The sequence below is a fragment of the Astatotilapia calliptera genome, chromosome 7, assembly GCF_964374335.1.
Source record: "Astatotilapia calliptera chromosome 7, fAstCal68.1, whole genome shotgun sequence".
Lineage (NCBI taxonomy): Eukaryota > Metazoa > Chordata > Actinopteri > Cichliformes > Cichlidae > Astatotilapia > Astatotilapia calliptera.
In genome coordinates this window covers 47,982,223-48,007,231 of record NC_137428.1, presented here as the reverse complement: position 1 = coordinate 48,007,231, position 25,009 = coordinate 47,982,223, and the positions used below count along the sequence as shown (strand labels likewise).

The window sequence follows — 25,009 nt, the reverse complement described above, 5'->3', positions numbered from 1 at the left end:
AAATCTTATCGCTATAACCGAAAGATGACCAAGAGCAAAAAATAAAAGCAAAAACTGTCAGACATCTTTTCTCTATTGGGTATGTCACACGTATGGAATAAAGGAAGCAGCTAAGATAATGAATAAGGTTCAAAATATACACCATTTTCTTGCATATCTGCACACACAAGCCCACAGATCTGCCTGTAGACATATGTGCGGCCACAGAAGATCTTAAACTTTCCACACTGCTCTGTGATCTGATTAGTTCTCACGCACACAACTTTGCATGAAACAGTCACTTTCTTCATTTTGCGAGACCAATGTCTAAAGTTATCTTTATGCAGCACAGTGAAGCATGATCAAAAAAAATTATTGGCGATTTCATTTCTCTGTTCAAACATGAATAATCTTGTGTTTTAGCTAAACAGAATGACCCCGACCGTGTTAACGTCACTGATGATGCTATGACGAAGGTGCAGGCAGCCAACCAACCAGTAATCTGCTAATTCAGGTCTGAACTGCTAAATAAAGCGATTTGTGGAGCAAAATTAGATGGATTGTGCAAACAATGCTATGCTCTGTTCTTCCCTTGTTGCCTGAGCTTTAGGGCCAAGTCCAGCCTTTAGGTGTGTGCATTTGTGTATGTGTGTGTATAAAGATGCTTGAGAATTAAAGCATGAGATGTAAAAACATATGTACAGCTCTACCTGCAGCTTAATGCACTCGCCTACATAAAGTAAATTGTGCACATTAGTTAAATCGCTGTCTGGAAACAAGTATGTTTCCTTTTGTTTGGCTTATCCTCTAAAAACAGCTTTTGCCAAGTTAAATGAGGATACTGGGCCAGGTTATGGAAGGGGTTTTGTAACCTATTTGGCCAGGGTGCCATCACATCGTTTCACATGCTGAGCCTGTATTTGTGACACTTAATAGTAGGTCTGAATGATCCCCAAATTATTTCCCAACACTTAAAGTGAGATTTCATTATGTAATGCTACTGGTGCTAACAGAAACCCACAACCTGAACTGATATGACACAGTGTGCTTAGGAAACCAACCTGAAAGAAGAATGTACAGTAAAGGTCTTTCATCATCAGGGAATGACTTTAGTGAGGCTGGAGGTGTCTGCATTGTGAACTTCTAAAATTATCCTCACAAGCACTAATATCAAACAATGGGACTTTTTGTTTTTAAACATGATGCAGTTTTATTAGGACATTTCAGAGCAGCTTACAATGTGAGATGATCAAAATACTAACCGAACCCTGCTAAAATCAGTCCACATGACCAATATCAGCTCATAGTAATATTTGTGATTTCCAAGTTTTTCTATCAAGGCAGTAACTAACATTTCAAAAGCAGTCATTCATCTTGTGTTTTCAAGAACAGCTACATTTATGTCATCTTTTCCAATTAATAGATGAATTTTTCAAGGAAGAGCAGATACTTGTTAGAGAACTGCAAACCTCAAACACAAGAGCACCAACTCTTACTTTATAAATACAATCAAGTCTGGAACGACTAATTTGATCAACCATTTCTACAGACAACCAAAAGTCTTTTGTTAGAAGCTCTGAACATGTTTAACATGTTAAACGCAATAAGTTAGAAAGTGTTTTTGTTCCACATTTTAAAGGCATTTCTCTCCAAAGTGATTCAGGACACCTTCAATTTAACATTTCTAACATTCATTCAGATCGGACTTCCATTAACTCTCTGAACCTGCTCTGATGACTACGAACATCATCACGCAAAAGGAGCCTGCTGAGGTATTTCCCACTGTCCCACCATTACTTTTCTCCTATTAGCCATCAGCAATGATGTCATCCGGCCAGTACTCGTCCTGCATGTAGTGCTTTGATGAGGAGAAGCTTGGCTCGAGTGGAGCGTCGTCATCCCTCAGCTTGTTCTGCACCTCCTGCTCCCACTCCCCCTCCACCAGCTTGTAGAGGTCGAGCGCAGCCTGAGCATCCTCCACTGAACAATGACCTCGCTTCCCAACCTGAGAGAGTGATAGGATCCACAGGGTTACAACAACAGTTACACGAGCATATTACTAAATCTAGTCTCAGATACCAGAAAATAACTTCAGTGAAAAATGCTGTGACCTGAAAGGAACAATTTTCCAAAACAGCCGCTCATCACTTGTTTTGGAGCGTCCTCTCATCTCAAGCTCTCACCTGTATGCTCCTGTTCAGCAGCTTATTTGCCAGCGTTCTGAGGGAGGGACAGCATTTACTGGGGAAACCGGCCAACCGGCTGAGGAGACGCGTTGTACTCGTGTCCCTGACCATGTGACAGGGATGAACCATGTCCAGTGCCTCAAAGTCATTATAGATGGAGTGGCCCACGACCACTTTGCCTTCAAGTATACTGAGGATCTAAGGTAGAGAGTGAGAATCCATGCAAGGGAACAAGGAGGAAGACAATTTACTTAACATTTAATTTTTTTTTATTTTTTTTTTTAAGACTGTAACAGATTCAAATAAGTTTACTGAAGTAATTCCAGAATTCAGGGGTTAGATTTCTGCTGTCATGCATTTCATTTGTAATCTAATTTGCAGATTCAGTCTCTCTCGGCTCTAGCTTGAAGTCTTCATACTTATGTCCTGTGACAGACTAAGGGCTCTAAACTCATCATAAAGTCAAGTGACAATGTTTTAAGTGCCCGTGCGCTGCAGCAGTGCTGTTGTGGAAGGAAAGCTCGACTACACACAGTCTGCATTTAACTTTTTCTGTGAAATGCTTTTATATTTTTTAAAATCTGTTTCAGTCCTCCTGTTTTGCAGTTCGCACTACGTTCTTCTTCGTTAGTATTGAGCTTAGTCTTAGCAGACGACATAAGCGGTACTGCCCCGATTAGCTTCCAGTAGTGCATTGCATTTCCACATTTTTTTAACATGTTAAAATAGACAAATAAAGAGCAAGACCAAGCATGCTTACACTTTCAGTCTGGTACTACACAAAACAAGGAAGAAAAAAAAAAAAGAAAAGGGATGATTCATCGAGATTTAAACTTGGCCAAGAGTTTTAGTTAATGCATCTATTGTGTTCATTTGAGCACCACCCTATTGCACTGCCGGTGGGGTGACGATAACACCAAGGTTATCGGCTGAAGGGAAAAAATTAAAAGTTAGGATTCCACTTTCTTCAAATAAAAACTCAAGTTGGGCACATGATAGAACAAAAGTCTGATATACAGTCCTCCTCCCCCCATGATGACAGAGTGTCCTAAAATGATTAAACTGAAGTTTTTCTCCTCAATCCACCAGATTATCCCAGGAGAACAGTCTCTATTTTAGAGCCCAGGTTAAATCTTTCATCACTGTTGTCTACAAACACTCAGACGTACCTCTTCTCTGGCTTGAATGAAGGGTGTGGCGTTGAGGAGATGATGCCTTCGGATGCCGCTCCAGCGAGTCCTGAAGTCTGTGACAGGGTGACAGGGTTTCACGTATTTATCATACAGCACGTTCCCATGATAGTCCAGGATGCTGCAGCGGGCCAGCTCGCTGCAACGTCCTCCAGACCCTGTCCCCACCATCTCACAGTCCAATGCCACCACTGTAGTCGGGCAGGAGCTGAAACACGGCGAACTTCGACCACTGGCTGGAGGACTGGCTTCAGAGGAGAAGCCACTGTCCATCTCCCACCGATCTCCAAGGGCCGCAATGACAGAGTGGTGGTTAGCTGTTCCAGACACTGATGTATGTTTGGATAGATCAGTGCTTTCAGAGTTCAAAGTGCTTTGATTTTCCTGTTCTGGAGCGCTCATTTTAGACCTTTTGATCAATACGTTTGTATCAAGTGATTCATGGTGGGCGTCCGTTCTTTTCATCTTCATGTTGGCGATTATCCTCTTTTCCTGATGCCTCTTCCTGGCTCTTGCATTCTCCATGGCGCAGAGCACCATGGCTTTTTTACAGAGATACCGATAATTGCTGAGAAGACCTCGTGAGGAGGCTTTTCTCCTGTTTGATGACTCTGCCATCATTGATTCGTGGAACAGTTTTCACAGTCATGTCTGAGGAAACAACACAAAAGTCAGGATAGTGATGACCCTTATTAAAAATGTGGCTCATCATGAACTGCAGATTATTGAAATGATGTGAAAATGATTTTAAAAAATTGTTAATGAACTATTCCTGTACAATACACAGTACATGGGGATTGACAAGTCATTAGCCGGTTAGCATATCCTGGATAACCCAAGGAATACACCAGGCACAAATTAGCACCATGTTTCACATGCAGTTTAGTTTCATCCTTTGCACAACTTCCCTCTTTATCTGCTTTTTACACAGCATCAATAGAACCAGCAATATGAAGCAGGTCTGGTGGAATCACAAGCACCATCTTAGGAGGAAATGATTGGCTAAGGCAGGACCACACCCAGTGTAATTCCTAATACTAATACAATAACCAGAACTTCAAATTTCATCTGGAATGACCTGAAACTAGAGACTTTGAGATTGCGGTTTGAGCATGAGCAGGAGAGTGAATATCTTGGAGAAGATGAAGCTGTAAGGCAGGAGGAAAAGAGAAAGACCACAGAGTAGATTAATTATGTAGTAAAAGAGGACATGCAGAGAAAGGTCTGAGGTGATAAAAGAGGATCCTAGGAATTGTGTGAAATGAAGGGAGATGTGGTGATCCCTAAATGGACCCGATCAAATAAGGGATGAATGAATTAATAAATGCAAATGTAAGGCATTTTGCGCACTTGCTCCACTTTTCAGACCCATAGGCTGTATCGATGTTCTGCAAACATGAGGAATTCTTCACGTTTTTAGGATTGGAAAAACACCCAAGGAGGACTGTCCCTGCATAGTCGCATTTTTGGTACACCTGAAAGGGAATTTTAGCCAATGCGAAAGTAAATCACTTTGATATAGCCCCGTTTTTTACTTCATGCACTATGAAGACAATAAAGCAAAAAAGTTTGAGACTAACGTATTTGGTACCAGCTGAACATCGTAATTCTCCAGCCACAATAATCTGGACACGTGGCCATACTTACGGGTGCCTTTAAGGGCCACATACCTGACACTAACAGTTTGACTCTTCTTAGTGGCATAAATATGATGGTGGTGTCAAGTTAAAGTTTAAAAACTTTTCCCTCGCCAGTCTTCATGTTGATAAATAATAAATCCAGCATACAATTCAGGCTGTATATACAAAGCACCCATCATCCAAACATCATCCGCCTGGATGATCCGGATATGGCGAGGCCTTGATAGATTGTAAAAGCTTACAGTTTTGTTTTGTTTTTTACAAAAAACGCGCTTGGCACTTTTGAAATCAAACACTAGCCGGTAACATTTCAGAAAAAAAACTGAAGCTCATGTAAAACGAGTTTGCATGTGACTAAATTCAGCTGGAAATTCCACGTATTTAAACACAGTTTGTCTCTCAGTTTGATTATAAAAAGAAAAACCCCAGCGAGCCGCAGAAAGTCGCGTTAAAAATAAGACAACGCCCCTTGAGATCGATTACAAGCATAAACGACGTATTTCTGAACGCTGACAAACACGAGAACAGAAATGAATTGAGAAAGCGTAAAAATATCTTACGTTACCTTCTGAAACAGCACGTGTAGGGTCTGAACATGCCCGGACAAATCGCCTCTACTCTTTAATCCCATTGGTTCAATCTCTTCTTCTTTAGTTTACTCAGACAAACTCACATGCGGAGTCGCCGCCTATTGGTTGGGTGCGTACCCGTGCGTTGTCTAATATTAAACTTTGTTTGATGATGTAAAACATGTAAGCGTGACAAATATGAAAATAAATAAATACACAAGAAAAGTCTGAGAATCCATCAGCGTCTTCATTTCCTCCAGAGACTCTGGGTTTTTGCTATTTGCAGCAACATCAGCAATCAGTTTTGTATGGGACTGTAGTTGCTCTCTGATCTCCTACGGAGATGATAAAGTGATCTCATCTTGTATGTTATATACAGTCCGTAATTCGGACCGCTGCCAAAAACACATGAAAAAAAAAATGAATAAAGATTTTAGCATTAGCTACCTGTAATATAGCCTAAGGGTTTGGAAATGTCCCATTAACAAAACACCTCTTTCTTTGCACTCAGTGGAGAGGTACTAAAATAAATCTCATGTGAATCCCACATTATTAATTGTAGGACTATAAATGTCCCCATTTACAAAAATGCGGTGGCATTTTAGCTTCTAATCAAGGTTAACATCTAGATTTCCAACATGTGAACTGTACCCCCCCCCCCCAAAAAAAAAAAAAAAAAAAAGCTACAGATCAGTAAATATCAGAAAAATGATGTAGATGCACTGATTATTTGGCTTATATTTATAGTATTTTGTGATTGGGATAACTTTCTCCAGCCCAAGAGAGGCTGGTTTAGTGATATTTAAGGTAAATATAACCAAATAACTCAAATTTGTTTTTGAAGATGAGAGACACACACACACACACACACACACACACCTTGCTTAAGTCTCAGTTTCACTACAGATACATCAGTTGTTCACATTTAGCCACCAAATATTAATTTCCAATTAAAATGATCAACTATGTCTAAGTGTGTGCCAAACAAGCGTTTGAGTTGATAGAAAAGACTTCAGAGTTCATTTTGGTTTTGTGGGCCTTTTTATTTCACAATCCTTCCAAATGTACAAAATCAAAGGCATGTTACAAAAAAAAAAAAAAAAAGAAAAAAAAAGAAAAGAAAATTTCACCATTACCGTGATTCCCCTTTGATGACAACAACAAGAAACTAAAGCGACAGATGACAGACTGTATCAAACCAAAGTGCATCAGCCTGAGGTGTAGTAGACAGACCAGGGGAAATAGAAATCTCATGTTTTAAAAAAAGTCATCCCATCTTCCCTAAAAATTGGTTTGTTTTGAAATATTGGGCAGACCCTGGCCAAAACCTCTCCACCTTCCACAGCATTCCCAGTGCAATGAGGACCTAAAGGAAGGGCCACGTCTTTGACTTCAGACCATTCGGTAGTTCACTAAGAGAGGAATATAATTTAGTTCTTTTTCTTCCCCAATCCTCCTGTTGTGGTGGTGGAGGTAGGGAGGGGTGCTGCTGAGTTCCTGTTTGGAGCTTTTATAGCTCTGACTTCTTCTTCTTCTTCTTCTTGGACTCCTCCTGCATCACCAGCGGGTTTGAGGCCTCCCTCTTCAGGTAGGAGATGAAGTCACTCACCTCGCGACCTCCCTGCAGCGAAAGCAGAGGGTTCATCAGCAAAGCACAGACATCACTTTGCCACTGTGAATGGCACTTTAACAGACACTCACCTCATATTTCTTTGGGCTCAACTTGTGTCCAGCTGGAGAAAAGTAGATTGTAGGGAATCTAGAACAGAGGTTGAGGACAAAGATTATGATTTCATGTATCAAACTGCACAGGTAATCACACATGCATGTTAACCTGAGTTCCTTCACCTTTCCCAAAGTCAAGCTTCTCACATAGCTCACAGCTAATCATAATCAGTCTGTAATTAAGCTTCAGGATGTCTGCAGTTTCATGTGCAGTGTTCTGCTCCCCCCCCTTTTATCAGTGATGAAGATATGTAGCTGAGAGAATACAGGAACAGTCTCCAAGTTATGTTGAAGGGAACATACTGTATGCTCTGTCATCATGGCAGACAGATATGGTCTTTAAATTCACTCTAATGTCACATACAGGACTCAGCGTGAAGCTTATGGCTGACCCAAATTGTACACCTTCACATGGTACAAGAATGTCCTGACTGTTCCGCTTAAAGAAAATCTGCAATATTGCAAAATTCTGTCCCACATTCCTCATCCCTCTTTTTTTTTTGTAAAATTAAAACATATTCTAGCTGCTTTGACTGCTACTAAAGAGTTTAACAATTCACCACACTCAGCTGCTCACTTTCACTGATGCTGCTCATCTTGAACTGTCCACAGCATGAAGTTGGGGGGGGGGACGACCATAAACCTTTAATTTAATTAACAGCCCAAGCCTTATCGTCACATTAAATGACTCAGCACTCACCCGCTGACTTCATATGGAGATGGCACATCATTGGCTGTGGCGTCCATTTTGGCAATGACGACGTTGGGATCATCGGCCAGCTTTAGAAACAAACAGGGCAAATTGTTAAGTCTTTCCAAGACAATTCACTAAACCTTAACATCCACACGTTAGACTAGTCTACAGGCTGGGTGATGCAAGCCAGAACAAAAGCAAGCTAATCCAGGAGGTCACATGACTTAAAGTTCTGGATAAGTTACTTAAGAACATGTTATTGTTTTAATGCGAAAGATCTGAACTAGCAGCAGTTCAGGATCGCTCGCTCACCTTCTCTCCCAGCTCTGTGTATTTGGGCTCCAGGTTTTTGCAGTGCCCGCACCACGGAGCGTAGAATTCAATCAGCACGTCTTTGCTGTCATCGTTAACGATGGAGTCGAAGTTTTCAGCCACCACAACCTGAAGAGACATTGCAGGTATTAGAGCTGGTTCTGTACTGCAGCCATTTTCCCACCTGAAGTGCCCAGAACTTCCTCCACTCAAAGGCTATTGTCTGTTTCTACTAATGTGCTGATGCATGCTCAGTAATCCAGATGAGGTAAGATGATGAAATCATTGCTTCCAAATGAACTGAATGATCTTTCTGGTTTTTGAAAACATTTTTACCTCCGATTCACTACTTTTGTACCTCACCAGAGTTGCAGTCTCATTGATCCATTTAATTATTATCTTTTTTTTTTTTAAGCCATCTTGCAAATTTGTTCTGCTGTTCCCAATCGAGAGTGCTGGGTTCCACTGTTAGGAATAATCTGACTGACAGCTCCTGCAGTGGACAAACGGCCTTAGGCTTTATCTCTAGTCCTAGGCAACAGTAAAACTTAATCTCCGTTAAAGCTGTCAAAACATGAGGCAAGAGTGTGAAAGGAAGGGGGTGGGGGGTGTTGTAGACAGATTATACGAGTTGTGATTATGCGTTGTCACTGAATTAAGCAGAGTATCCAGGATAATTGCACATCCTCACGGTGCATTTATACACAGCACAGAGCTCCATCCATCCACGGCTGAAATCTTTCAAATAAGATGTAGCTACTAAAAAAGAAAGTGGACTTGAAGGCAGTTCACCTCAGAGACTGGACAAACTAGGCAACTGCACTAAACCTCAGCATGACAATCATTTCTTAAATGAGTCAAAGCTACTCCAGCCGAGGCAGAGAATAAACATTTGCAGCTGTAAATGATTATAGGCCCCCTTTAGCCTTAATGTACGTTTAAAAGCATAAAGCATGTCCATGATACACAAAGAAAGTGTTTAGTACAAATCTTACAAGTGTCAGAAAAAAATTGATCTCACCTTAACAGGTCCATCGTTGTTCTCTGGGATGGGTTCTGATTTGAGATAGCGCTTCAGCTTGCCATCAAAGTAGTCCTGCAAGAAACGCTCCAGAGCTTTTCCATCACGACTGTTGAAAGACATTCAACGAGTCAGTAACGTCACAATTCTCCTTGAGCTGGAAGTCATTAACTAGGCACCGTTCTTTTAGCAAGCGCCTCATCTACCGATTAGTTTCTTAGGCAACCGAGGTGGGAATCAGACACTATGGGTATCGCTTAGGTTTTATCCCATAAAGAATGAGAACACAAAATTGGTCCAAAAGCCTCACATGTTCAGCTGTTTTTTTGTTAAAAAAAAAATAAAAAATAACAATGTTAGTCTTTCCTGAAGCTATGGGGCATATATGGTATCACTCTTGGCTGGAAGCAGTGCTTAAACAATTGGAGGAAAAAAACAGACAAAAAAAACCCCACAAACTTTGTCCAAAAACCTCTCATGTTTAACCGTTTTCCACTTTTTCTTTGGTCATTTTAGCCTTTTTGGCCAGGGTGAAGGGAGTATCTGCCATCAAACAAGAGGACAGCCGCATGTAGCTATGATGATGTTTGCTAGTTCACCTTACATGCATTAATGTAATAACGTGGTTAGCCTACTCAACGTAAATTACACACGAACAACATTAAGCTACTGACCCAGAGAAGAACGGCTGCTGCTGCATCATCCGTCGTTATCATTTCTGCTACACTGGCAGGGCTAGGGGCCAGGACTCTAATCTTCGGGTTTTTGGGGGATTTTGCAAACTCCGGGTCCGATAACAGGCAACCCACCCGCAGTAGATGTGCACGGTGTGAGGTCTCACAGCAAGCTATCAAATACGGTGTCGAGCAACAAGCGAGAGCCTGCTTTGCCAACCTCCACCTGTTCTGTGACCCTCAGACTCATTTCTCGGCTTTAAAAAATAAAAAAAATAAAAACGCTATGCGTCGCCAGCTGTTTAATCGGATTCTTGGTGTTACCTCCTTTGACAGTATCAGCTTAAAGCACTTGTTGCAGGCTGCTGAGTTTGCATATTTTGCTGTGAAGTACAGCCAGACTTTCGACCGCTTCGCCTTGGGCATTTTTAATCTGTAGCTCTGCTCTTAAAAAAAAAAAAAAAAAAAAAAACAAAAAACAAAAAACTAAAAAAAAAAAAAAAAAAAAAACGCACGGACCTGGACCCGCCTACTATCCTCGGAAACTTAACTCATTCACTGCCATTGACGTCTATAGACGTCAATTACGTTTTTCAGTGGGAGGGGCTAGAATACAACCTCTGGCAGCTTGTCAGTGAATTTTATTTTTTCATATATTTGTAAATAAATTGTTTTGATAAAACAACCTTTCTCAGTGTTATTTCTGTTTTATAGAAGTGAAAAACTATTTTATATGTTAGAGGTGTCACAAAGCAAGAAATATTAGTGTCAAAGGCACTTTTCTGCTTGAAATGTATTTTTCACAAAAAGCTCGTTTTCTCCCTTTTTTTGGTCAAAACAGGCATTTTTGGTGGAACCCACCTCTCTTCTACAGCTGATTACTAATGAATGGAAAATGGTAGAAACAAGCTTTTTTTTTGGATGAATGCAGAGAGTCTGTTCTTCATTTTGGTAGGTTCAGCGTTTATATGATCATAACACAGTTTTCTGTGGCTCTTCAAAAATGAGTAAAAATGCTCAAAAACCCTGGCAGTGGGGAGTTACCCGATTTGTAAATGGCTGGCAGTGAATGAGTTAAAATGATTGGTTAGAATCTAAAGTGTATCACAGCTCAGGAAAGAGGAAAAAAAACAAAAACAAAACAAAAAACCCACTGAAATAAAGCACCGAAATGTGCGCTGCTTTTCGGTCTGTTACTACCAGTACCCATCCCTAATCACCACATTTATACATTTTGTGATAAGGCGAGTTGTGCAATAAATACTGTGATATCACCTTTTCTTAAATATAAATTTTAAAGTTTAAACTTTGTCAATATCAGTTTTATCCAATAAGGTCAATTTCTTACTTCAGATATGCTGCAAATGAGACAGAGCTTAAACAGTTCCCAAATGCTACCATCTGTAACTGAATGGGGGTCAAATTGGCAATTACATGCAGTCTTGTTCATTATATTCCCAGATTACTCCATTTATTTCATAACATATTTGGTGTCCAGTTTTTATACAGTTTTGCCACACCATCACAAAACTACACTGTTTAGAGTTATACTCTATGTAGCAAGGGTTCTATTAAATCCAACTAGCAACTTGTGACGTGATCTGTGTGTGCACTGGTGGGGAATTGTGGTGAAAAGTTGTCCTGGACTTACGAGAACTCCTCAGTCATGGTGTATTTGTCTCCTTTGGCGGTGCGGATGGCCACCACAGGCAGTTCGCCACTGGGATTCAGGCCAAACTCAGACAACTCGTGGCTGAACATGTTCTTGTTAGCTACAGCAAAGTTCAGCTTCTTGCCCTGATCCAGGAAGCCCTTTGCCACCTTCATCACCCTGAAAGATGCCAAGATGGTTTTTAATCATGCTGCCAAAAACAAAGATAATACTGTGGAGGATTAAATTAAGGTATTAAAAAAAACAGAAAGATCTGGTCTCATTTTCGTTTCTTAGCATGTGGCTAACTGCCAAAAGGGGAGGTGCATGGTCTTGTACTAAACAGAAAACAAAACTTATGATATTCAAGATCGATCTGAGAATCAGCCATCTCTGCACAGTGCAGATTTAAAGTCTGCAGGGAAACGGCAGCTTCAGAAACAGAAAAACACCACAAACCTTAAATGAGCTCCCCCCCCCCCCAAACACCTACCTGTTCCTCCAATAGTTGGAGCCTTTAGGGTTTTTCTCATAGTCAACATCATAATAAGCCACCAGAAGGTCCTTCCCTTTCAGCTGGTCCTTGTTGTTGTCATTCATGTGGGGACAGAATCCAAAGCTGAGAAAAACAAAGAACACACACAAAAAATAAATAAATAAATAAATCAATCAAAGTAGAGCTTTGAGTTTAGCCTCCAAATCTGCGATGCTGAAGCAAAATGAAATAACAAATAAATAGGAGTATCCTGCATTGTGTGCACATGGGCTTGGGTTAAAAAAAACAAACAAACAAAAACACTACATGTGTAGACTGGTTATAGCAGGAGCACTTGTAAACCACGCGGAGGAGATAAGCAAACAACTGCTCTCTGCAGGTGCGTCAAATGTCAAAGTTATTACCCAAAATAAAACCCATATCAAGTCCCTATTATCTGTAGCGCTGTTGCAGTGGTGGAAGTGCATATCTGAACACCAGCTTGCGCTAAACCACTTTCAGGTGCATTCTTTTCTTCTCTCTGATGTCAGTTTAAGTGGATACCCTTAAACCTTTCTCAGGTTTCTGCAGCTACACCCACCTGCAGTTCAAACTCTGCAAGGAGAGCCAATCACAAAAAGGCTTGCTTAAAAGGGAGACCAACTGAATCTGCTTGTGTCAGACAGAACTGAAATAAGGGAGATCTAGATCCCCAGATAGGATAATTAAAGCCCATTTTGAAATGTGAATCATGCAAAGCTACTCTAGTACCAAAATCCAATAGTATATATAAAACTAGAACGAGCATGATTTCCCTTTAAATATTCAAACTGAAGGGACAGTTCAAACATATTAAAAAAAAACCAAAGTAAGCTTCATATTAATGAGCTTCAGAATTATACAATTAAAACCATGTTTGGGGGGGAACAAAACAAAACTGCCTGGATCAACTGCATGTACTTTATAAAGTGGGTTGAGGTCAAACTCACACTCTGAATATAAACAAGACCTCAAACAGCAGAGTTTCCATCTTAGCTGATCCCTTCAAGACTGATTACACAATGGGTCACAAAATCATTTTTTCCTTTAACTGAAGATTCAATTATCTACTGGTGTTATTACACTTTGAGGCCAATTTACTATGAAGTAATATTTATTCAGTGCCAAACTCTTTGCTACTGCCAGAACTGAACTGTGTCCCGAGAGGACAACTGCCTACCAAACAAGTTCCTGTTGGCACTGGGCCAAACTTGTAAATATGTACCTTTGAATGAAAATTGACTTCGTATTTAATCCTAAACAGATCAACTATTTATAGACTGATTATTTTGATGCCTCTACAAAGTGTCTCTTCTAAAAAGCAGGACTCACATGTTGTCCTGGATGAATCTCTTGATTTTGTTGCTGGTGTATTTATCCTCACTGAATTTGACCGAGCTGTCTTCAAACTTGTTGTTGAGTTGGGGTGGACGGAACAAAACGACTCCCCTGTAAGCCGAGAAAGAAATATTTCACTAACAGCAGATACAAAGGTGAGACCAAATGTGCAATAGTGTTATTTTTAAATGGTTTGGTGAGAGACGTCTAAAGAGATCTACTCACTCTCCCTCAATGTCATGGCTTTTGAGGAGAGCCTCAGAGTTTGTGTGGGCGAAGCGGTAGTTGTCCCTCAAGGCGCTCGCTGCCCTCAGGAACTCAGCCTGTTCTTGGCTCTTGTCATCAGCAAAGAATCCTGGGAAGGAATGGTCAGTCAGACCAGGATTCAATATCAGCAGCAAAAAGCGGCAATAGTGTCTGAACAAAAAGTGAGTAACATAAAATACCCTAAACTTTAAATTATGAAGAATGTTACTAGTGAAGAGCTTTAAAAAGACCTTTAGAAAAGTTTCCTTAACTAGATGCTTACCAACAACACTTGCATCTTGATCTGCAAGAAACTTTTCTAGGTCTGCGTTATCCTTGAGCACCACAGAAGCTGGACCAGCCTGCTTCTTCAGGAAGCCGACAATTCCATCTGCAAAGAGAAGTAGTGAGGTGAGAAGGATGCAAAAAGACAACGAAGAGCCACAGGACCAGTCGCCTGCTCATTTGTACACTGATTTAAGATGCAAACAAACTGAATGAGTGGGTGATGTGGCAAAGAGATCAATTCACATCTCTTGTGGTAGAAAACTTGCTGGTTTTATCTTGAAAGTTCAGCTTAACAGAGTACGAACGTTATGCTCTTTTGTATACGAGGTTCCAGTTGTATGAATTTTATGTTGAAAATTCCGTCACTGTTAGCCATGTCTTGTTCCTTTACCTTTAAAGCTGGTGTTGTGGAAAACTCTGTATCCTTTAGTTACCTCTCCACATAGCCCTCATTCCACTAAGGATATCATTTTCACATATAAAGAATTCCTCCAAGAGGCAGATCGAACGCCAAGTTAAACACCTAACTCTCAGATCTTCCAGTGCTAAAAGACATGAGGGCAATACCTGCAGTTCTGGGACCATCATAGGGACCAGATTCATCGCCATCCCTGAAGATCTTGAGGGTTGGGTAGCCACTGACGCCATATTTGCTGCATATGTTGCTGTTGGCAGTGCAGTCAACCTAAGCAGAAAAGCAAATTATTCTCACTTTTCGATGAGACACAGAGCACTGCAGTTCAGAGTGCAGAGAAGCCACACTGAAGTGGACAAAGTTAAGTGATCTGTGTTGTGCAGTACCTTGGCCAGTGAGACGATGCCTTTCAAACGTGTGGCTGCTGCCTCGTACTCAGGTGCCAAACGTTTACAATGGCCACACCTAAAGTCAGAAGATATGGATTAGTCAAACAAGCAAAAAAACAACAACAAAACTTTAGGGCCTAGCCAGATGAAGACCTCAAGGTAGACCTAGTGGAATCTGATGATGCAACCTAAATATGTTTGAATAAATGGAAACAGGTGTAAGTACAAGCAAAAACATGAAAAATGTACTGAAGATTTAATTAGCCACATATTGTTACAGCTGTGCTTCATGTTTTCTCAGGTACCTATATAAAAGTTGTCCTTAATATAAGACAGACCATTATTATAATATTGCTTGCGTTTTCTGTAGGTCGAAAACCCAAAGGTTTAGATTATATTGAGAAAATAAAACCAAGACTAAATATTAAATCTTCATAAAAATTTGTGAATATTTGCCTTTTTCAAACAATTACAGAGTTTGAAAAGACAGCAGACCAGACAGCACAAAATGTACTCGTTAGTGCTTTATTATAAGGAATACTGTACATTTTTATTTTATTCAAGTTTAGCACAAGGGTACACGTCACATTTCCTCTGGGCCAATCCCAGGTGGACACCAAAACTTTCCTGGCCAATCAGAAGGTTACAACAATGAATGGACACACCCCCAACTTCCTCAGCCTCATTCGCACATAATCTCTTTTTTCTTTAAAAAAAAAAACCGGAAACTAAGCGGAGTTAAAATACGACTAGTTAGTCACTGTTTAAGGTAACATTTTCAGTGTGCCACTAAACTGCAGCACCTCTTAAAATGCGACGTAAAATAAAACGCAAAACACATAGCGAATTAGCCTGTGCCTTTCGACTAATAGCTAACATGCTAATGCCTGGTCCTACGCCAAGAAGCGAGCGAATTTGACAGTTCTGCCTCCACTAAAGTTAGCAACAAACAGCGATGCAGTTTGCACAATTAATTGCACGTTTCCGACAAAACGAAATTCCCCACTGACATCCACGATACTGAGAGTTCTGCAAGTGGGTACCGCTCAACTGTTAACCGCAAAGAGAGTAAGCTAGGATTCGCGTTTTTCACTTATGCAAATTTCTCTGATACTTCGGAGAAAACATGTGACAAGACTCACCAAGGGGCAAAGAACTCCACGAGAATTAGCTCATGGTCTCCGATCCTGCTTTCGAAATCGTCATCCGTGTACTCAAGCACATCACTGGCTCGAGAGAACCCGGCGAGAGCGGCCAAAAAGATGAGTCTCAACATCGCACACGGCGCTTACTGAGTCCTTTAGTTTGCAGAACGGTTTTAGGATGCAGATGGGGTCTGTAGAAGCGCCCCTCTTCAGCTGTGCTGCAAGGGGAAAGCCAAGGATGCGAGCTCCTCAGACAAGGCCAAGCGCAGACTGGTCGATAGAGAAAGAGAAAGGAATGGAGGCGGTGTAGCCCTTCACACAGGCTGCGAAAACTCTCATAACCACAGTGTGGCAGCCTCTCATTGGTTCATTTACACAGTCACTCTGCCTCGATTATCCAATCAGAAGGAGGCAAATAAGACCTCATCGTCTCCAATCAGGAATGGGCAAATCATGGCTTTTTAATGTCAACACAGCGACCTGTCCAGGATGTACCCTGCCTCTTTCTCTATGACAGGTGGGAAAGGCTTCAGTCTCCCGTGCCCCCGAACTAGTTAAAGCAAGGGTGTTAAACACAAGGCCCGGGGACAGAATCGACCCGGCGAAGACCCTAACCCAGGGGTCGGCATCCCTACACGCGAAGGGTTAACTGATGGCACGATCATAGCTGGACTGGTCATCCGGCATACTGGGCATTTGCTCGGTGGCCCGGTGACTTTTTTTTTCTTTGTAACGGTATAAACAATGAAAGGTGGTGGATTGGCCAGATGCTGGTCGGTGTGTAAAAATAACTCAGTTATTTGGTGGTGGCTATGACGGTGCTTCCTCAGATTCAGTAAAATTAGCAAGTGGTGGAGGCCAGCAGGTGGATGAGAGAAAGGGGAGGCAGGAGGAGAGCCTCGAGGCAGCCGCCGAGTGTCAGGTGAACTGAACTTCAGGTAAGAAGTTAAGACCTGCAGTCTGTCTGGGTCAGATATAAACCAAGTTTAGGTGGAGTTTATTTTCGTTGTGCTGACTTTTTACAGTCAGTTACAATAACTTATACTGCGTACTAGCTAGCATGACGGAGTTTCTATACAGCTGGGTGGGTGCTATGATGTTACTGATGTTGAACTTTATTTAATGCACAAGGTTAGTTAGTAGAGTTGCCAACCGTCCCGTAAAATGACGGAATCGTCCCACATCGAGAGGAAATATTACGCGTTTCGTGTTGAGGTGAAAAGGGACAGTTTGTCCCGGACTTCAGCTAGAATGGATAGAGACACAAAGTTCATCAGAGCTGAACAGGTGATGGAGAAACAGGTTTACCTTTTAGGTGACATGAATGAGTTGAAGGGAAGTTATGAACTGTTTCTGAGAGACAAATAACACCAGGATCCTTTTTTTATATAGCTGACAGCTGGTAACTGTGCAGGGGCGGGTCTAGCAAAGTTTTGCCAGGGGTCCAGGTAGGGCATTAACAGGGAAAGGGGGGCACAAAGAAATACTTTCTTATTTTCATTTAAAATGTCTTGCTTTTATTAAATAATTATCTGAAGCTTACAACCAAAGTTTTTATCTGACGTACAATGTATAGAAATCATACATATAACATCGAAGCAGCTGGAATCCACAGCTGTGCGTGTTCATGGAGCTGCATTTTCACCTGCTGGACATCACTACCTGACAAGTTTAACTGTCTTCAGAACATTGCAGAGGCCTTATTGACAGTATTTGGCTCTACATATCTGTGTGAGCAGATTTTCTCTCACATGAGTGTCCTCAGGTGTCCTCTGAATGCTGGACACTTGGAGACCTGTGTCTCTGAGTGGGAGACCAGAGATCAGAGTGTATTAACAGACATGCCATTATTTTTCTTATCATTGTTGTGAGGAGACCATAAATAGCATTTGCATTTTCTGTTGTACAGTTCATTTGCTGTTATGGAGTACTTGTTATGGATAAAGTGTCTTTTTTTTGTTTCAAAACAGCTGATAACTATTCGCTGATAGCTGCCAACATCTGCGAACAAATATAATTCTATAAAGTGGTCCTATATAGTGTGTAACCGTTAATATAGAGCGTTATTAAATTTATTGCTAATGCAATCATATGGCACACTGACCTCTGAGGAAATTTTAAATGGCACTCCTCATCAGAAAGGTTGCCTAACCCTGCCCTAACCCATTGGATGGCTTTGGAAAATGAGAGAGGAGGGATAGATTTTGGACTTCTCCTGTGTTTTTATAGGTTTTATAGCGTTTCGTACTGATTAAGACCGCCACCATTGCCATCCATACTACACCAGTTTAGTAGTGGTAATAAATAAAGAATACCAATTAAATACAGTTTTTAAAAATCTATCTACAATAGAAATGTCGGGGGGGGGGGGGGGGGGGGTTTATAATAGTTTGAATGAACAGTGTATGCGAGAAATAATTTAAAAATAAATACTGAAATGACCAAAAAGTCAGACTATTTAACTGTTGGGAAAGGTAGATTTGAGAGTAGATTTTAAAAACAGCTTAAAGTCATGTGATTTATGTATTATCTGTAATATATAGGGTGGCATACTAGAAATGTTATCAACCTTTCACACATTTTCACTCCTTTGTAGAAATGCTGGCAGTACCCCACCAGGAATAGCAATTTGAAAAACTGGTGGCTTTACTGCTATTTTCAAACTGCTTTAATGTTTCCTAAGGTCACTTTGAAAAACTCTGCTAGGCGATTAAAAACACTATTCCCTTGTCCTTTGTTGATGGAGTGCGATGGACATCAAAATCTACCATGCTGCTCCAAAATATTCAATATGGTGCTTCAAAGGACATAAGATATGTATGAGTCATGTCCTTTTCGAACTCATCAAACAACTGTAATTTATGAACATTTCTGTCTCACTAGAAAAAAAAAATCAGCACAGGATAAAGGTTGTTATTCAGAACTGTGTGCTAATTTAATTTACAGTAATCCTTCTCTCCAAGTGGACCCGAACCATGCCAGAAAAGTACTTATGCAGCAATCACATAACCAGTGTCAATGAGGAGGACACTGTCTTTGGAGTGAATGAGCTTATGAGATCAAGCTTCAGAAAGTATTCTTCTTCTTTCTTTGGCACTCAGAAGAGGTCATTCATCATCTTGTGCAGCTACACTATGGACAGAAGTATAACCTGTTAATCATTGAATTCAGGTGCTTGCAGTCCTATTGCCACAGATGTACAAAACCAAACACCCTTTCCATGCAGTCTGGCTTTACAAACATTTGTAAACAATCACTCATTCTACAGAGCTCCTCGATACTTCATGAACAGCTGTAAGTGGCATTATTTCAGAGTGGAAGTGTTGAGGAACCACAGCAACTCATCCACAGAGCACCAGGGCAAGGAAAGTCACAGAGTGGGCTCGACAAGTGCTGATTCACATAGTGTGTAAAGGTCAGCAATAGCTCTGCTGACCCAATAACTGCAGAGCTCCAGTGCTATCACCACTCACTATTTGTGTTGATGGCATTAACATCAGAACAAAGCGTGTGCGCCAAGTGCTTCATGGGTGGTTCAGGGCTCCCATGGCTGAGAAACACCTGTAGGTGTAATGTGGAGGTGGCTCAGTACTTTTGTCCATAGGGTGTAGTTTTAGAGTAATGACTACACTCGGAAGTTGCAAAATATGGGTCAAAGATCTTGTGCGCTCACAGTCCATTACCCCAGGGTGTGGTGAGGTCATTGATCCACTTGTGCACCAGATGCAAAAAGGGGCATCGGAGAGTATCCACTGGTTTTTGAAATCATAGTTCAGTCATGTAGCAGATTTATTCAGGCCACCAAACTTTTCATTACAGTCTTGAAAGGGCCCCATTCTGACTCAAAGCACTCTACACTACAACCCACTTGTAAGCACACATTGGTACAGCACTTCCCGAGGTACAGAACCTACTGTATGCCAGGTCCAAAGCCAGTTTAGTATCAATTAACTTAATGTGCATGACTGTGGACTCTGAGAGCAGGCCCGAGTACCTAGAGGAAAGCCATACAAGCACACAGGGAACATGCAAACTCAATCCCAGCTATCCAGGAGATTCAAACTAATGTGAGAGACAACATGGAAGAACACAGTTAGACTGCGATGAGCATTTTTGTTAGTTCAGAAAAATGAAAACACAAGAAGGGAGCTGTTGTCCTCACACATATCTGCACATTTAAAAGGGCATTTTACTTACAAAAAATAAATAATTTTGTTTAGTCATTGCATTTCCTGCAATTAACACAAAGATGTGACAATATTTTAATTAGTTCAAAGAACCCACATTGATTAAGTGAGAAACTAAATCCTGCCTAATTATATTGTACCTTCATCCTCATGTCCAATCATCTTGAATTCCACCCGAAGTACACGATAAAAGAAACCGCATTCCTCTGGGGGCCTCTGGATGTCTGGAGTTTTGATCTCCTCCATAATGTTTCATGCCCTGGAGGACGGGGCTGTGGCCCCCCCACAACCTCTAGCAGATCATTACATGAAGGAACCTTTTTTTTTTAAAAACAAGCGCGCTCATGCTCACAGGTGTACACACGGGTGATCACACCCACAAACTACACCCTTTTTGGCTCCTACCTCAAAGCACACTGTGTTCTGTTGATCTTATGTGCTGCACAATAATGTTTAATATTTAGTATTTACTGTCATATTCCCATATATCATTGTGATGTTGTTTATTCTATTACTCTTGTTCTGTTCTGCTTGTTTTCTTTTTTCTTTCTCAGCAGGTGATCCAGGTGATTGATATATGCATTTTTTTTTCTGCCCGTTCTGTTGGTTTTTGTCTTTTGCCCTTCTCCCCCGTCCCTCTTCTCAGCTGTTTCTCTTTCCCTCTTTCTTTCTCCCCTTCTTTCCCCCAGTCAAGTCTGTCCCGTATTCAGCAAGTGAAAATAAAATAAACAATAAAAGGTGAATCAAATGGACCATTATGGCAAGGCTGGGATGGTCAATTTGGTAAAGTAAATCCGTTGGGCATCTTTCTTTGCCTTTAGACAATAATTCTGATGGCAAAAGAGCCAAAGGGGACAGGCAAAAAAAAAAAGAAAAAAAAAGAAAGAAACCGCATTCCTGTGAAGAATTAAAAGTCCCTAAATTTAATGTACAATACTACGGCTTTAAATTAAAAGATTTTATTTCATTCAGTTGCATTTCCTTCAGTTGCACCTCCGGCCTTTGGCAACTATTTTCAATTCAAACATGCTTTTAGTTGGACAACTATATAATACATACAACTTTTAAAAGAAGTAACGAATTTTATGAAAAGTTAAAGGAAGTGTGTATGTATAACTCACACCAGATGAGTAAAAGTTGCTTTGAAAACTATTGGATGTGGTATGAAAAAGAAAGATTTGACTTTCTCAGTGTACAAATTAACTTGCATAGTACACACATAAGTTGCATAGTAAAGAAAAATGTAAATAATAACTTGAGCTATTATTCACAGACATAATATAGGTAGAGCCTTGGCTCAGATGTCAGAGGAAAGGTCAAACAGACTCATCGCCATGCTGATGTGCAGTTCTGCTTTTTGTTTTTTGTCTTTATGCCACATATCTGTTGTGGAAAAAGCCATAACTCCTGGGATTTAGTGTGTTGAAGTGTGACTTTGCAAATATAATTAAAATTGGGTAATTTTCATTCTGGAAGTCAAACACTGTCCCCGTTACAGCAACAGTAGATGTGACTGCTGGACAATGATGATAAATCATCAGTTTCCATTAAATGATTAAAAGCTGACGTGTCACTTTGTTTTGGTAATGTGTTGACCTGTAAGTTTGCTTAGATATTTTCACAACTTCAGTGTAACATAAGCTACAACAAGACCTCCATTCTGACTAAATTTGGGGACCTGTAGAAAATGTCATTATTTATTTTCAAAAGTCATTATGTTAAATCACTGTACGAATGAAGTCAGTGACAGTGTTATCATGTAAAAAAAATAGACTTTATGTTGTATGCGTACAGAACAGATTAAAGTTTCTACTCTTTTGAGACATAGAAAGTGTGTCTGTTGGGGCTTTAACATTAGGTATAAAAATTTCTTTTGTGATAAAGCTTAAAGTTAGAGCTGAATCACGTGATCCCTAACTCTCTCTTAGTTAAGCTGCAATAGAGTGTTTCTTCTTCACTTACCTTTTTCACTCTCTACGTGTTTATACACCACTATACATTTAATCATTGGTTATTTTTAATCTCCGGCTCTCTTCCACAGAGTGTCTTTTGTCCTGTCTCCCTCCAATCACCTCCAACCAGTCAGGACAGATGACCTCACCACCCTGAGCCTGGTAAGGCCTGAGTTTTCTTCCTGTTTAAAGGGAGTTTTTCCTTCCCATTGTCACCAAGTGCTTGCTGACAGGGGATTGTCTGATAGTTTGTGTTGAAATGAATTGAAAGCGATAATAAAACTATAACACCTTCCAGTCCTGGTCACATGCACACCCCACCACGTTATATGGATAATTTCAAGCTGAATGCTATATATTTGAACAGTGCCATTATCCAGCAACATCTATTTCATTATAAGGCGTTTTTATTATCAAATACACACAGACAAAAAGAAACCTCAGATTACACAACGTAATGTGATAATACAATAATAATAATAATATACACAGTGAAGTATTTTTGTGTGTATTAGTGCAGAAATCCTGTTTGAGATGTAAACCGAAACGTTTTCCTAACTTGTAAGTCTGCCGTTATATAAACTCTCCACCAGAGGTCTGTGAAGGTTCTCAGTCACCAGAGGGCGCTCTTTTACTGCAAAGGGACATTGGTATAACAATTAACCCTTTATTGTTTCCCCGTGTTTTTTCTCAATACATTACTTATTTACTTTCTATATTTCTATGTTTTCTATATTACTTTCTATACTTTGTATATTGCGGGTGCCCAGTATGAAATCTCAAAATGCTTAAATCTTAAGAAATTCAAATAACTGCAGTGCCGTTTAGCAATGTTTCTTTTGGACTTTTCAGTCAAAATGCAGCCTTAGGGGAAAGAGACTAGCTGATGTAATGAAAGTTTAAATATTAAAAACTCTTTCAAGGCTCAAATTATATAAAAATAATTCACGTATCTTTAAATAGGATATAATCTGGCACTGTAAATGAAGACGCTCTAAATTGTTTAGATTAGTTTATTATTCTACCAGAAACTTTGGGGCAGCTGTCATAAATGATGTTTAAATGCTTAAAATGAGACTTTTTACTATTTCATGAAAAATAGTAAGCTCATTTTGAAGGTCAAAAATCCCGGAGCCAAGGTGTCACCATTTCTCTGACTGGTCACTTGTAGATTCAGCTTTTTAGATCGTATTTTTTTTTTTTTTAAGAACTTCTGGAGAAAAGCAGGATGGTTGAAAAATCTGTTCACACTGGATTTCCTCATACATTCATCATTAAAAACCTTTGACTAAGTTCCTTCCTTCTTTAGACCCTTCCCAGCTGTGTTGCCCTCCCACATATATACTGTCACAGGTTTGTCACAGCTTGCTTTCATGAGAATGCTGCATTGACAGAACAGGTCATGCAGGGCTCAATTTCAAGCCTCAAGCAGAAGGCTTACAACAGGAGTAGGGGTTTGCATATCACAATTCTCAGTTTATAGTGTAAGGTAAAGACCCCACAGTATTCACCAGAAAACCAAACAATCAGACATCCTACTGGCAAGAACTTTGTGATGATAGAGGGAAAAACTGCCTTTTAACAGGAAATCTATAGCAATGAAATATTTGCCCAAATAATATTATTAAGTCACTACAATACACAGTGTATTGTAATGTACTGCACTGCTAGATTTAATGATTTAAAACACCAACAGTAAAAATGTGAACATATAGCATATAGCAGAACATATGAGCATATTCCTCTTTTTACTTGTAAACTTTGCTTCTTAAACAGACCTGAGGAAGACTGTTATTGCTGTGGCTCAGACTGGGGAGCTGCTTTTCTTTCATCTGTTTACTGTAAATTGATGGCTGTGATGGAAATCACAGAGTTAAGACATGAGAAATACAGGGATCAAATGAGGTTACAGCATCCTGAGCAGGTAGAGGTCTACGGTAATATATATATCTAATCAATATGTGATCACACTTAACTCAGTCTCAGTATTAAACATTATTTTATTTTGAAATCCTGCATTTACTTATGCAATTACTGGCTCTCATCTGTGCTGTACAGATTTGCTGTCTTCTACCCACAAAGCCTCTTCCTCCCCCCCCATCAGAGCCCCTCTTCCCTCTGTGAAGTTGTTGCCATGACAATCTGCTTGCTCCTCAGTCATATCTGGAGCAAGGAGAGGGAACGTCTGCAGCATTATGCCAGTGACATGCTCTGACTACTGTGAGAGACACAGTTCGAGGGAGAAGGAGGAGCGAGGAAGTGTATTCAGTACATCAGAACCTTCCTTCAAATCCAGGAGGGGAGAGAAATCAAGTCTTCCCGTTTCAAAACACCCACACTTGACATCTCAGCCGGGTCTCCACAGAACACTGAACGCCTTGTTGTCCCGTCAGCTCCCCGGACCAAAACACAGGAAAAATTGTTGCTTATTTCACTGCTGGAAACAATAAAATGCTATTTATTCACAAGGGGACAAAGAACTTGTTAGAGACTTCCTTCACTGCAGAGAAAACACTCACGTCTTCACAAGCTTCTTTCAAAAATAATTCCCTACAGCAGCGCTATTGACTGCCCTATATTTGTCATGTTGTTAGTAATTGAATGAGCTGGATGGGGCCAGTATATATGGGACTGAGGAGACCGATCATGTTTCATGTAATACTGAAAGATAAGTTACATTTTTTAGTAGTTATTACACACCAGTGAAAAGGAAAAGGGTATCAGGCTTTATAATCACAGACAACACGGGGGGTATCAGTTTGTTGTTAGTTTGGGTGTTAATTCGCTAACATACCGGCCTTATCTGTTATCTGATATAAACAAAGACTGCCTCCGGTCTAAGTAAAGGTTTGGCTGTAGAAGAGGCCTGGGTGTCGAGATCATAGCCTTTATAA

The 25,009-nt window shown here is 40.4% G+C and overlaps 2 protein-coding genes and 1 long non-coding RNA gene across 4 annotated transcripts; 1 reads left to right on the top strand and 2 right to left on the bottom strand.

The window, feature by feature from the left end:
* Nucleotides 1-1,163: 1,163 nt before the first annotated feature.
* Nucleotides 1,164-5,697, bottom strand: isg20 (interferon stimulated exonuclease gene). 2 transcript variants are annotated; one of them, XM_026175152.2, is made up of 4 exons: nucleotides 5,561-5,697; nucleotides 3,335-4,006; nucleotides 2,163-2,363; nucleotides 1,164-1,984 (listed from the first exon to the last, which is right to left on the bottom strand). In XM_026175152.2, exons 2-4 carry the CDS (start codon nucleotides 3,974-3,976, stop codon nucleotides 1,787-1,789), a joined length of 1,041 nt encoding a protein of 346 aa, XP_026030937.1. In that variant the 5' UTR covers nucleotides 3,977-4,006; nucleotides 5,561-5,697; the 3' UTR covers nucleotides 1,164-1,786. The 2 variants fall into 2 exon arrangements, with proteins under 2 accessions (XP_026030937.1, XP_080159911.1); XM_080303785.1 differs by lacking the exon at nucleotides 5,561-5,697 and adding an exon at nucleotides 4,706-4,972.
* Nucleotides 5,698-6,586: 889 nt separating this feature from the next.
* Nucleotides 6,587-16,321, bottom strand: pdia3 (protein disulfide isomerase family A, member 3). Its single transcript, XM_026175151.2, has 13 exons — nucleotides 15,974-16,321; nucleotides 14,829-14,907; nucleotides 14,595-14,712; nucleotides 14,023-14,130; nucleotides 13,719-13,848; nucleotides 13,488-13,604; nucleotides 12,135-12,260; nucleotides 11,642-11,821; nucleotides 9,317-9,425; nucleotides 8,296-8,424; nucleotides 7,990-8,069; nucleotides 7,266-7,323; nucleotides 6,587-7,185 (listed from the first exon to the last, which is right to left on the bottom strand). The coding sequence occupies exons 1-13, from the start codon at nucleotides 16,105-16,107 to the stop codon at nucleotides 7,075-7,077; spliced, it is 1,479 nt and encodes a 492-aa protein (XP_026030936.2). The 5' UTR covers nucleotides 16,108-16,321; the 3' UTR covers nucleotides 6,587-7,074.
* A 462-nt stretch (nucleotides 16,322-16,783) lies between these two features.
* Nucleotides 16,784-24,592, top strand: LOC113027442 (uncharacterized). The gene is made up of 4 exons (XR_003273055.2): nucleotides 16,784-16,914; nucleotides 22,205-22,277; nucleotides 23,892-24,039; nucleotides 24,174-24,592. It is a non-coding gene; the product is annotated as an uncharacterized LOC113027442 (long non-coding RNA).
* The last annotated feature ends 417 nt before the right edge of the window (nucleotides 24,593-25,009 follow it).

Bases quoted from the DNA above. Each gene is read 5' to 3' on its own strand.
- pdia3 (XM_026175151.2), bottom strand. From the start codon at position 16,107: ATGTTGAGACTCATCTTTTTGGCCGCTCTCGCCGGGTTCTCTCGAGCC. The intron at 13,605-13,718 runs GTGAGTAGATCT...CTCGGCTTACAG, and splicing joins AGCCATGACATTGAGGGAGA to GGGAGTCGTTTTGTTCCGTC. The intron at 9,426-11,641 runs GTAAGTCCAGGA...GTCTTTCAACAG, and splicing joins ACCATGACTGAGGAGTTCTC to TCGTGATGGAAAAGCTCTGG.
- isg20 (XM_026175152.2), bottom strand. From the start codon at position 3,976: ATGATGGCAGAGTCATCAAACAGGAGAAAAGCCTCCTCACGAGGTCTT. The intron at 2,364-3,334 runs GTACGTCTGAGT...TCTCTACCTTAG, and splicing joins TCATTCAAGCCAGAGAAGAG to ATCCTCAGTATACTTGAAGG. The intron at 1,985-2,162 runs GTGAGAGCTTGA...TCACTCTCTCAG, and splicing joins TGCTGAACAGGAGCATACAG to GTTGGGAAGCGAGGTCATTG.